An 11,742-nucleotide genomic window follows, 5' to 3' on the forward strand; every position below is an offset into this window, starting at 1 on the left:
CAGGGGGATTTGTGGAAGGGACCTCCAGAGCTCATCCAGTCCAACCTCCCTGCTCCTTGAAGCTTGAGGAGGGCAGATTGAGACTGGAGATCAGGAAGAGCAAGGCTGGGGAGACCCTGGCACAGGCTGCCCAGGGAGGCTGTGGCTGCCTCCTCCCTGGAGGTGTTCAAGGCCAGGCTGGGTGAAGCCTTGAGCAGCCTGGGCTGGTGGGAGGTGTCCCTGCCCATGGCAGGGGGTTGGAGCTGGATGCTCTTGAAGGTCCCTTCCAACCCAACCCCTTCTGTGAACAGCCTGGAGCCAGCCCCAGCTCCCTGGCTCTGCCAGCAGACGCTGTTGGAGCTGCTCCTGGGCTCAGGACCCGGCACAGCACCAGCTGCCCACCCCAGTGCTCCAAGCCGTGTCAGAGCAAACCCTGCAGCTCTCCAGGGCTGAGCTCTGTGTCCAGGGCTCGCAGCAGCCCGTCCAGGGGACGTGTTGTGGGACATGCAGCCAAGCTGGGTCAGCACAGGCAGGGAAGTCACTCCAATTACCGATGCTGGAACTCCCTGGGCCCATTCCAGGCAGGCCTGGGATTCCTCCTTGTCCGTTTGCCCCATTTGGTCCGATGCCTCCGGGTCCGTTGAGTCCTGGCCCGACACCATTGGGCCCAAACCCAGGAATGCCTGGAAAGTTCCCAGGGAAGCCTGGCACCACCGGGAGGCCTTCGATGCAGAGCCTGCGGTACTCGTCTGAAACACAACAGCTGCCTCAGTGCCCCCCCGAGCCCGAGCCCCCTCCTGCCCCAGCCACACAGACGGAGCTCCAGGGGGCCAGCAGGGCAGGGGGGGCCAGGGGGACTCCAACAGCCTCCAGTCTGGAGCAGGAGCTGGGGCACAGCTTGCCAGGGTGCTTGGCAATGGGGTGCACAGGAGAGCTGGCCCCAGGGCTCCCTGCCTGCAGGGGAGGTCACAGGAGGCTGCCAGCTCAGAGCTGCTGGTGAAGGGAGAGAGGCTGAGGGCTACAGCAGCAGTGCTGTGCCTCCCCGAGGCCTCCCCCTGCCTGGGCTCACCCTCCCTTGGCTCTGAGGCTCTCTTCTGGTGGGAGCCAAAGAGAGACGACGGAGCAGGAGGAGGAGGGAGGGAGAAGTCCTTGCCTTGGCTGAACTCATCTGGCTCAGCTTTCAGATGAGCCCCAGGCAGGGGAGCCAGCATCCCCATGTGACCTTCTCTAGGTGTTGTGGGGACAGCTCTGCAGCTCCAGCCCGGGGCAGCACCAGGGCCAGCAGCAGCAGGAGGAGGTCTCTGCTGCGGCACTCACCGGAGCCTCGCACTGGGCACATCTCCGGGGTCTGGCCCAGGGCCCAGCAGCGACCTGAGTCACAGCAGCACTGCAGCTTGGTGTACTGCCCAGGCAGGTCCCCAGCACAGCGCCCCCCGATCAGGGCAGAGAAGCATGTCCCAATCCTCTGGTCTGCAAGAGAAGGGCACACACTCACCACAGGGCACCAGCACCCTCCGGGGCAGCTCCTGAGTGCCCATCACCTCTGCTGGCCAGCCAATGGCCCAGCCCAGCCTCCCCTCCTGCCTCATCCCCCTAGAGCAGGAGGCTCTCCAGCCCAGCCTCCCCTCCTGCCTCATCCCCCTAGAGCAGGAGGCTCTCCAGCCCAGCCTCCTCTCCTGCCTCATCCCCCTAGAGCAGGAGGTTCTCCAGCCCAGCCTCCTCTCCTGCCTCATCCCCCTAGAGCAGGAGGCTCTCCAGCCCAGCCTCCTCTCCTGCCTCATCCCCCTAGAGCAGGAGGTTCTCCAACACCTCTAGCTGGAGCACATCAAGGTCTCATTCCCCAGGGTTAGATCTCAGGTTCCCATTGAGGCTCCCAAATGCTAGGAGCAGCTCAGCCAAGAGCCAAAAAGGAGCAGGAGGTGGGCAGCAGGAAGCAATCCCCTTCCTCCCCCTGCTGCCCACACTGCTCTTGGTCCTGGGTGGGGAGCTCACAGTGCTGCCTCATCTGCAGCTTCTCACCCACCAGGCTGTGCTAAGGGGACCTAACCCCCCCCAGTGCTGTGCTAAGCAAGGGCCTTGCCACAGCCACAGTGGCCCTGCACAGCTCAGGCTCTCCAGGTCCTGCCTCTCCTCCCCAAATCTGAGTTCATGTCCCAGGCTTCCCCTGAGGAAGTCTCCCCTGCCAGCTCCCAGTGGTCCCAGCACCTCTTGCTAAACAGAGGGAGCTGCTTCCCAGTTCCACCTCCCTCCAGCTTGCTCTGTCCCATTCCCAGTGGATGCTTCTTTCAGGTCATGGCTTAGTTCCCACAGCCTGGCCTGAGCTGGGGGGAGAACAAGCCCTGGGTGGTGGTCAATGTCCACAAGCCTGCCCAAAGCCCCAGCCACCAAGCCTGGCTCCAGGGTTGGGTGTGTGGCTTCTGGACAAAGCCCAGGGGACTGAGGGTCTCCCACACCTCTAGCAGGCTCCACCTGGCACCAAGTCCTCTAGGAAAACCTGGAATCTTCCACTCATTCATCTCCCCTCCTTCTTTCTCAAGGAAATTAATGAGGGGGAAAGTCTGCTCAGATTTGTCACCTGTGCCCAGGGGCTGACATCAGCCAGCAGCTGCCACTTGCCTGGAATCTAATTGGAATTAATTGCAGGGAGCTGTTTGATCTCTGGGCTGTGCTCACAGCTCTCTAATCACAGCTGAGTGGCCTGCAGAGGACACTGACCCCAGTTAAAGCCAGGGTGACCAAAGCAGCAGCAGGGCTTTTCCCAGATCCTCCCTCCCCACCACCACCCTGCAGCAGGAATTAGTCCCTGGCAGGAAATTTTATCCACCAGAGAGACCTGAAGAAAGGAAAAGTGATGAGGGGGAAGGGAAAGTTGAGTGAGGGGCTGGAATGCCAAGCTGGGTGAGCTCCTCAGCCTCCTGAAGGGAAGTACAAACCACAGGGGGGCTCAGGTCACCCCAAGCCCTTCCTCCCTGGCAAGTGGCAAGAGTGCAAGGGCAATGCCCAGGTCTTGGCAGGCTTCAGCAGGTGCTGGAGTGCAGCAGAGGGCTGGAGGTATGAGCAGAAACCACCTTGGAGCTGTTCTGCCTTCCTCTGGAGCTGCTGAGGGCTGCACAATGTAAGGCAGAGCAGGCTGCATCCTTCCAAGTGGCAGGACAAAAGGAAAGGTCTCAAGTTGCCCCAGGGCAGGTTTAGGTTGGCCATGAGGAACAACTTCTTCCCCCAAAGGGTTGTTAAGCCCTGGCCCAGGCTGCCCAGGGCAGTGGTGGAGTCTCCATCCCTGGGGGGGTTTCAAAGCCCTGGAGATGTGGTGCTGAGGGCCAGGGGCTGGTGGTGCCCTGGCAGTGCTGGGCTCAGGGCTGGGCTGCGTGGTCTGAAAGGTCTCTCCCAGTCAAAAGGATTCCCTGGTTCTGTGATCAGATGTCAGCCAGGGAGGGACATCCCTGCTGCCCCTGCAACACAGCTGCAGGCACAGGCTGTGGATGGGGAGTGCCCATGGGAAGGCTTCCAGGGGAGCAAGGAAGGACCCAGGGATGGGGAACAGCCCAGACCTGCTCTGCAGAGGAGCTGGGGAGGTTTGCTCCAAGTGTCTGTGGAACCAATGCAAACAAATGGTGACTTTTACCACCTCCTCCTCCTCCTCTTCCTTCCTGCTTAGGCCACAGGTTATGGCTCATAAATCCCCAGTGCCCCAGGCCAGTGACCAGCTGGGGCTGGGGCCTCCAACAGCTTCACCTCACTGAGCTCAGAGCTCTGGGAGCAGGTTGCTGTGTGTGTGGGGAGGGTTGTCTGGATCCCTCTGTGCCCAAAGAGCTGCTGCCCACACACAGCCCAGGGCACTGCAGACACCTCCCACGCCCAGCCTGAACCTCCAGGTTCACAAAGCTCTTTGCACAGAACCTTCTCCCCCCTTCCTCCCACAGTGTCCAGTTTCTAGCAGGAAAATGACTCCCAGGCTTGTATGGACAAGGGACAATAGGCACAGAGAGGAAGCCAGGAGGCTGCATCTGAGCAGGAGGAGAAACTTCTTTGCTGTGAGGCTGCTGGAGGCCTGGGGCAGGCTGCTCAGAGAGGTTGTGGAGTCTCCTTGTGTGCAGAGCTCCCAACCCCCCCTGGGCACTGTGCTCCTGGGCAGGCTGCTGTGGGAGCCCTGCTGGAGCAGGGGAGTTTGGTCTGGGTGAGCTCCAGAGGTCCCTTCCCACCTCTACCACTCTGTGCTTCCATGATGCTATGTTTAGCCTGGAAGTGCCTCATGCACCCTGGGGCACCAGCAGGAGTGATGTGGTCACTTTATGGTGGCAGCCTTGATCTCTTCCCCTCCCTTTTGGGGAAAGTCAACACCTTTTTATTGCATTGGAACAATCTCCTCTGGTTTTTACAGCTGGAACAGCAAGAGGCTGAGCTTGAGCTGCTCCCAGCTCTCCATGAGCTGCCTTCACTGCCTGCCTTGGTCAAACAGCAGCTTGGCTGGAGGAAGTCTGTCATGGCTGGGAAGGGACATTTATGGACTGCTTCAGCCACCTGTGCCTGACACAGAGAATCCAGCTCCACACATGTTCATAACAGCTTCATTCACTGATGCTTGTTAAAAGCAGGCTCAGGGCTTTGCAGGCAGCAGGAGGAGCTGCTCCAGAAGGTTCTGAGGCCTGGGGCTTGTTTGCTTTCCAGTACCATGGGTGGCTTTGCATGGACAGCATCAAAGGGGCATGTCCAAAGGAGCACAAATGGCCTCCCAGGAGCATCTCCAGGCATGCAGGTGGTGTTCCCTCTCCTGCTCAATGGCAGCACCCCTGCTGATTGCTTCCTGGCCTCTGTTTTGCCAAGAGTGCAGCAAAGCTCTGAGAGCTTTGGGTCTTATCTCTCCTTGGGCAGCACCAGCAGATTTGCCACCTCCAGCTCCAAGCAGGGCCAGACCTTGCTTAGCAAGGCAAAGCCCTGGGCTCAGAGGAGGTGGGGAGGGTGCCACTGAGGACTGCACCTGCCTGGAGAAACCCTTTTGTCTGCTTTGGTCATTATGCAAGAGAGAAAAGAGGAGAAAAAGGAAAGGGAGACCTTCTGGTGGCCTCTCAGCAGCTAAAGGGGCTGAGAAGAGAGCTGGGGACAGATTTTGTTGGGACAGGACAAGGGGGGATGGTTTGGAACCGAGAGAGGGAGAAGGAGGAGAGGGAGAAGGAGGAGAGGGAGAAGGAGGAGAGGGAGAAGGAGGAGAGGGAGAAGGAGGAGAGGGAGAAGGAGGAGAGGGAGAAGGAGGAGAGGGAGAAGGAGGAGAGGGAGAAGGAGGAGAGGGAGAAGGAGGAGAGGGAGAAGGAGGAGAGGGAGAAGGAGGAGAGGGAGAAGGAGGAGAGGGAGAAGGAGGAGAGGGAGAAGGAGGAGAGGGAGAAGGAGGAGAGGGAGAAGGAGGAGAGGGAGAAGGAGGAGAGGGAGAAGGAGGAGAGGGAGAAGGAGGAGAGGGAGAAGGAGGAGAGGGAGAAGGAGGAGAGGGAGAAGGAGGAGAGGGAGAAGGAGGAGAGGGAGAAGGAGGAGAGGGAGAAGGAGGAGAGGGAGAAGGAGGAGAGGGAGAAGGAGGAGAGGGAGAAGGAGGAGAGGGAGAAGGAGGAGAGGGAGAAGGAGGAGAGGGAGAAGGAGGAGAGGGAGAAGGAGGAGAGGGAGAAGGAGGAGAGGGAGAAGGAGGAGAGGGAGAAGGAGGAGAGGGAGAAGGAGGAGAGGGAGAAGGAGGAGAGGGAGAAGGAGGAGAGGGAGAAGGAGGAGAGGGAGAAGGAGGAGAGGGAGAAGGAGGAGAGGGAGAAGGAGGAGAGGGAGAAGGAGGAGGAGATGCAGAAAGCCCTGGACAGCAGCAGTACCACCAGCTGTGCCCACGATGGCCATGGCAGCCCTGGCACACCCCAGGCCATTTCCCAGGAGAAAATGCAGGTTCCAAGGGCACCACTGGGTTCAAATCACCAAGGAGAGCTTTCCAGAGGAGCAGAGAGACCTCTCCCTGCGTGCCTCTGGCCCTGGGCTCCGCTCGGCACTCACCAATGCAGCGAGAGCCGTCGGGGCTGGTGATGAAGCCTCGGGGGCAGGTGCAGACGTAGCTGCCGGCGGTGTTGGTGCAGTCGCCGCCGTCGCAGACGCCGGAGATGGCTCCGCACTCATCCACGTCTGCAAAAGAGCAAAGCGGCAGGGCTCAGGCTCCCCTCAGCAAACCACCTCCCTGCCCCTCTGCAGCCCGCACCCGGGAGCCGAGCTGGGCACCGAGAGCTGCTGTGCTCTGCTCCTGAGCAGCCCTGGAAGTGAAGTCGGGAGGGAAGTGCCTGGCTGCGGTCTCACAGTGCCATGCAGTGGTTGGCAGTGCCGGTGCAGCCCTGAGGAGGGACAGAAGCAGGCAGGAGACGTTGCCTCTAAACTAGAAGTCCTTAGAGCTGCTTTCCAGGACCTGAAGGGATCCTGCAGGAAGGCTGCAGAGAGACTTTTGCTGAGGGGGTCTGGAGACAGGACAAGGGGGAATGGAGACAGGACAAGGGGGAATGGTTTGAAGCCATTAGGCAGACCAGGGTCAGACTGGAACTGAGGAAGAAGTTCTTCAGTCTGAGAGTGGTGAGAGTCTGGCACAGGCTGCCCAGGGAGGCTGTGGCTGCCTCCTGCCTGGAGGTGTTCAAGGCCAGCCAGGTTGAGGCTTTGAGCAGCTGAGCCTAGCTGGGAGCTGTCCCTGCCCGTGGTGATGCGGTTGGAGGAGGTGAGCTCTGAGCTCCCTTCCATCCATTCCAGGATTCTACCCCATGGCTCTGTGTGGTGGAGCTCTCACAAAGAGTGGGATCAAAATGAAGGGTTCAGAGTCTAAGGTGATGAGTGCAAGGCTTGGGGAAACCTGCCTGATGTGGAGGGAGCAGCAGGAATCAACTACATCTACCCAAGAAACTGTGGGGATGGGATGGGAGCACTGAAAACACAGACACCAAGAGGAGGTGGAGGGCACAGAGCTCTGCAGCCTCACAAAAGGAGAGGAGGAAAACTGCAGCTGAGATGCTACAGAGTCAGGCTGGAACAGAGCAGGCAGATTCCCACCACTGGTAAATCATCTCTGGTCTGTGTGCCCAGGGACACTGCCAGCTCTCCAAGGCTTGGGATGGATCCAGCTCACCTAATGATGTCTGCAGAGGATTCCCAAGCCCAGGCATAAATCCCAATCAGGGCAGGGGGGTGTGAAATCAGGCTGCACAGAGTGACCATCAAGGACTAAGCACTCTGTCCTCAGCCCTCTGAAAACATCCTCACCAACTTCATCCTCCCTTCCAAGCTCAGACAGGCTGCCAGGAGCCTGCACCTGGGGACATGGTTCAATGGCCACGATGGTCTCAGCCTGAAGGTTGGACTCAGAGTTTTTTCCAACTGAGACAATTCTACAGACCCCTCTGGAGAGCCTTCCTACCCTCCAGCAGATCAACATCCCCTCAGCCTCTCCTCCTTTTTCACCCAACCTGCTGCAAACAGAATCCTCTTCTGTTTCCCACTGGCTGCAGCTGAGAGTCCTGCAGGATCAAGTGAAAGCTCCATCCCCACAGGCTCCAACCCAAGCCCCAGCACCTAGAGCAGCCTACACCTCATACATCAGGAGGGGAAGCTGCTTCCTCTTTGGCTCCTGAGGAGCTCTGAAATTAAGCTTTCAGCCAGCCAAAGACTTCAGCCTCCTTCTGCAAGCAGCAGAGACACATCCTCTGCCCTCGCTGTGCTCTTTGATGCTCCACCAGCCAGACAGGGCCGGAACCCTGCGAGGGCAGCTCTGCAGAGCTACACAAACCAGTTCCCCCAGCTGGGCCCCTGCAGTGAGGGAGATTTTATCACCACAGCCTGCCCTGTCCTTTAATTACAGCCCTGTGTTGGGTTACAGTCTGCAGAACACTGGGAAGGGAAAGAGCTTTTCTGCAGCAGAGCCTCCTCCCTGCTCTCCTGAGGCTGCTGGTGGCAGGGAGCTGGAGGCCAGCTGACAGCAGGCACCTCCTGCCCATCCCTCCTCATGGCAGCAGGGAAGAGGCTCCACGTTTGTGGGAGCAGGAAACACATCCCCTGGGTAAGAAAGTGCAGAGGGAAGTCCAAAAGGTTCCCCTCAAACTGCAGCTTTTCTCTTCATCCCCCTTGGAAACCCAGCTCAGAGGAGAGCAGCAGCAGCCCAGGAGGCAGAAGCCAAGCTGGAGTTTCTCAAAGCCCATTTGCACATCCTGTGCTTTGAGGAGCAGAGCTCCAGGGCTCTGTTGTGCTTTTGTCAGTCCTGCCCCACCACATCATTTGCCTTCTTTGTGTTCTCTTTGTCAAGAGCCTCCTCGTTTGGACTCATTCAGAGCTGGAGCCCAGGCAGAGCCGGCTGGCTACGGACACCTCTGATCGACACCCAGCTGCCACAGCTCCAGGGAGGGGAACTCTTCCAGCCCCAACCTGGCTACTTCAGGACTTTTCCAGCTCTCTGTTCAAAAGCTAAAGCAAGCCTCCTGTGCACTCTGCTCCTCAGACAATGGCAGGATTCAATGCAAACGTTGATTTTGGATCCGCTCTGCAGCTCGCCGGGTTGGAGTTGGCCCTGAGCGCTGAGGCAGAAAGGGCTTGGAAGCCAAAGGCTACAGAGCTTCAGTCTGCAAAGCCCATCCAACACGGGGTGCCCACAGAGATGCTGAAACCCCAACCTCTCCATCTGCTGCACAAAAAACCCCCAGGCCTCGATGGAGAAACCATCTCCATGTCACGTAGCAGAGGTCATGCCGCAGCAGCCCTCTCCCGTGCGGCTCACGGGACCTCCCCTGCCAGAAAGCACAAAGAAACCACAGAGCAGGGTAATGGAACCCTCCAAACCACACCAAATCCATGGAAATGAGCCTTTAATGGAGGCCAAACAATCAGCTCCTCTGTCCAGAGCCTGGAGGAAAATTGAAAAGCCCCTAATGGCTGTCGTGCTCCTGGCGTGGGGCCAGCCTGGCCCTCGGCTCAGGGGCAGCCCAGGAGAGCTCCCTCCAGCCCAGGAACGTGGCTGGGAGTCAACAGAGGCAGAATCAGAGCCTTGACTTCCTTGGGAAACGTGGGGAGCAGATCCATGGAGAAGGAGCAATAGGCACAGACTGGAAGCCAGGAGGCTCCACCTCAACATGAGGAGAAACTCCTTTGGTGTGAGGCTGCTGGAGGCCTGCAGCAGGCTGCCCAGAGAGGCTGTGGAGCCTCCTTCTCTGCAGAGCTTCCAACTCCCCCAGGTGTGTTCCTGTGTGACCTGCCCTGGGTGATGCTGCTCTGGCAGGGGCTTGGACTGGGTGAGCTCTGGAGGTCCCTTCCAGCCTCTCCCATTCTGTAATTCTCTGATTTCCCTTCTGGGGTTGACCCAAACTCATCTGCTGCATCCAGCTGCAGAAGCTCAGGACCTGAGCTGGCTCCCTTATCAGCACAGATCTAGGACAAGAGAAGCATCTTTGTTCACCAGGGACTGAGAATGGAGCCTTCAGCCAGGTGCCATTTGTGTTAGGAGATAAGGATCACTATGGGAAAGGAACAACATCATCTCCACTCCTGCCTCTTCCCACCAATAAACAGCCCAGAGCAGGGCAGTGGTGTGAGCTGCTGCTGTGCTAAGGAGGGAGGCATCATTAATCACCAGGCACAGTGACACCAGCTCTGACCTTTGGCTCCAACACAATCCCATCTGCTGCCTTCACCTCCCCAGATTCCCAGGGAGGGATCCTCCAAGCAAGAAAACACAGGCTCCTGGGAGCTAGGGGAAGAATTTACCACTGCTAGTTAAGCTGGGTTTAATATTTCCTGGATGCTAGGCTGGGATAAGGAATGGTGGAAACAGGAGGCAAGCAGCTCCTCATCCTCAAGCAGGATGGTCCCAGAGCAAGCTGAGCAACAGCTCCTTGCAGCAGCTATAAAGTTAGCACAAACAGACTCGACAAGGGAACTCCTGCAGAGCTCAGACTTCAGGCTTGGAGCACACCTGGAGGAAGAAAACTTCCTCCTGTGCTCCTGGGTGCACTCCTGAGCAGCCCCCTGGGCTCAGCCTGGAGGTGTCTTGGCCTGGTGCAGCTCCTTTGGCAGCGCAGCGCGGTGCAGCTCCTTTGGCAGCGCAGCGCAGAGCAGCTCAGCGGAGCAGGAGCTCCAGGCTCTGTCAGCTCACTCCTGCCACAGCAGAGCAGCAGCAAACAGAGAGCTCAGACCTCCAGGGAATCATTAAGGCTGGAAAAGTTCCCTCAGAGCATCCAGTCCAACCTTCTACCCAGCACCTCCATCACCACCAGACCGTGCCCCAAAGTGCCACATCTACTTCAACACCTCCAGGGCTGGGGACTCCACCACCTCCCTGGGCAGCCTCTGCCAGTCCCTGACTGCTCTTGCAGCAAAGAAATTGTTCCTCATCTCCAACCTAAGCCTCCCCTGGTGCAGCTTGAGGCCATCTCCTCTTGTCCTGTCCTTAGTTACTTGGGAGAAGAGGCCAACTCCAGCCTCCCTCCAGCCTCCTTTCAGGGAGCTGTAAAGGGCAAGGAGCTCTCAGCCTCTTTTGCTCCAGGCTGCACACCCCCAGCTCCCTCAGCTCTCCAGCCCTGCTCTCCATGCTCACACACAAAGAAGCAGCTCAGACAAAGCCCTCACAAGATGCTGCCTCTCTAGTCCCCTGTCCCTGTGATGACTCCCAAGGGGGTCATGTCCTGGAGGGGAGCATCTCCTACACCTTCCACCTGCCTGCTGGGGATGTGCTGATGACTCAAGCCTGGGAAACAAGCCCTCAAAAGCAGTCTCAGCCCTCTCACTCCAGAGCATCCCTCCTGTTGATCTCATTCTCCCTGAAGGACCCTGGCTCAATAAATCACAGCAGAGGCAAGCATCCTCTTTTGGTGGTCTCCTTAGCAATGGAGGCAAAGCTAAGTGATGGAACAGACCCTGGAGATGCTGGAGATGTCTCTTTTTATGGCCTGCCAGGAAGGAGAGTGAGAGGAAGCTGTTTATGGTCACACCAGGCTGCTCTGGGCAGGGGGGACCCAGGCAGAGGCCCCTCACATCTGGCTGACAGATCTGACAATGGATTGGTTTTAATCTTGGTGCAGAGGAGATTCCTGCTAAACCCAGCTCAGATGTGCTCTGCCTGGGCCCCAGCCAGCACAGCTGAGGCAGGCCAAGGCCAGAGCAGCTTTTGTCTCCCATGGTTCTAGGGCAGCCCAACCTTTGCCCACTGGGCAGCCAACCTGCAGAGGACATCAGGGGATGTGGGGAGCTGCTGCTCCCCTCCAGGGGCACCTAAAATAGCTGCTTTGGGCTCTGCTGGTTGCCAGCCCTGGGATGCCAGAGCACTGCAAGGAGTCCTTCTGTTGAACCTGGAGCAAGTCTCATGGCATCCTGCCAAGGAAGAGCCACAGAGGTCTTCTCAACATCAAGGAATGTCCACCCCCTCCCCCCACCCAGAGTGGGAACCTCTGTGGCTGGTGTCTCATGCTGGAAAAGCTTCTCTGAAGGGCTGAGCCCAGGTCCCACAGCATAGAGCCTGCTGGGATCATCACTCCTCTGGAGCCCTCCCTGCAGAAGTCCTTGGCCTTACCTTCACACCTGTGGCTGGTCTCACTCTGCTTGTGTCCTGCAGGGCACTTGCACTCGTAAGAGCCAACTGTGTTGATGCAGTTCCCACCTTGGCAGAGCCCAGGGATGGCCTGGCACTCATCCACATCTACAGGAGGAAGGGCAAAGGGGTTAGAAAGTGGAAGCAGAGGAAGGCTGCACCCCAGCATGCTGGGAGCACCGTGAGAAAGAAGCAGCTTTGCTCCA

At 58.6% G+C, this 11,742-nt stretch overlaps 1 protein-coding gene across 1 annotated transcript in view; it reads right to left on the reverse strand.

Annotated features, from left to right (window-relative positions):
• Positions 1 to 11,742, reverse strand: part of LOC137454742 (fibrillin-2-like) — an 82,061-nt gene that overhangs the window by 38,123 nt on the left and 32,196 nt on the right. The window contains exons 8-11 of the mRNA XM_068164987.1: positions 11,519 to 11,644; positions 5,992 to 6,117; positions 1,297 to 1,449; positions 531 to 728 (exon numbers count right to left, since the gene is read on the reverse strand). Coding sequence (XP_068021088.1) covers positions 531 to 728; positions 1,297 to 1,449; positions 5,992 to 6,117; positions 11,519 to 11,644 — 603 coding nt within the window. The remainder of the gene's footprint in view (positions 1 to 530; positions 729 to 1,296; positions 1,450 to 5,991; positions 6,118 to 11,518; positions 11,645 to 11,742) is intronic.

The sequence above is a fragment of the Melanerpes formicivorus genome, unplaced genomic scaffold, assembly GCF_026170545.1.
Source record: "Melanerpes formicivorus ecotype bairdi unplaced genomic scaffold, bMelFor1.0.p_v2 SCAF_83, whole genome shotgun sequence".
In the NCBI taxonomy this organism is placed as follows: Eukaryota; Metazoa; Chordata; class Aves; order Piciformes; family Picidae; genus Melanerpes; species Melanerpes formicivorus.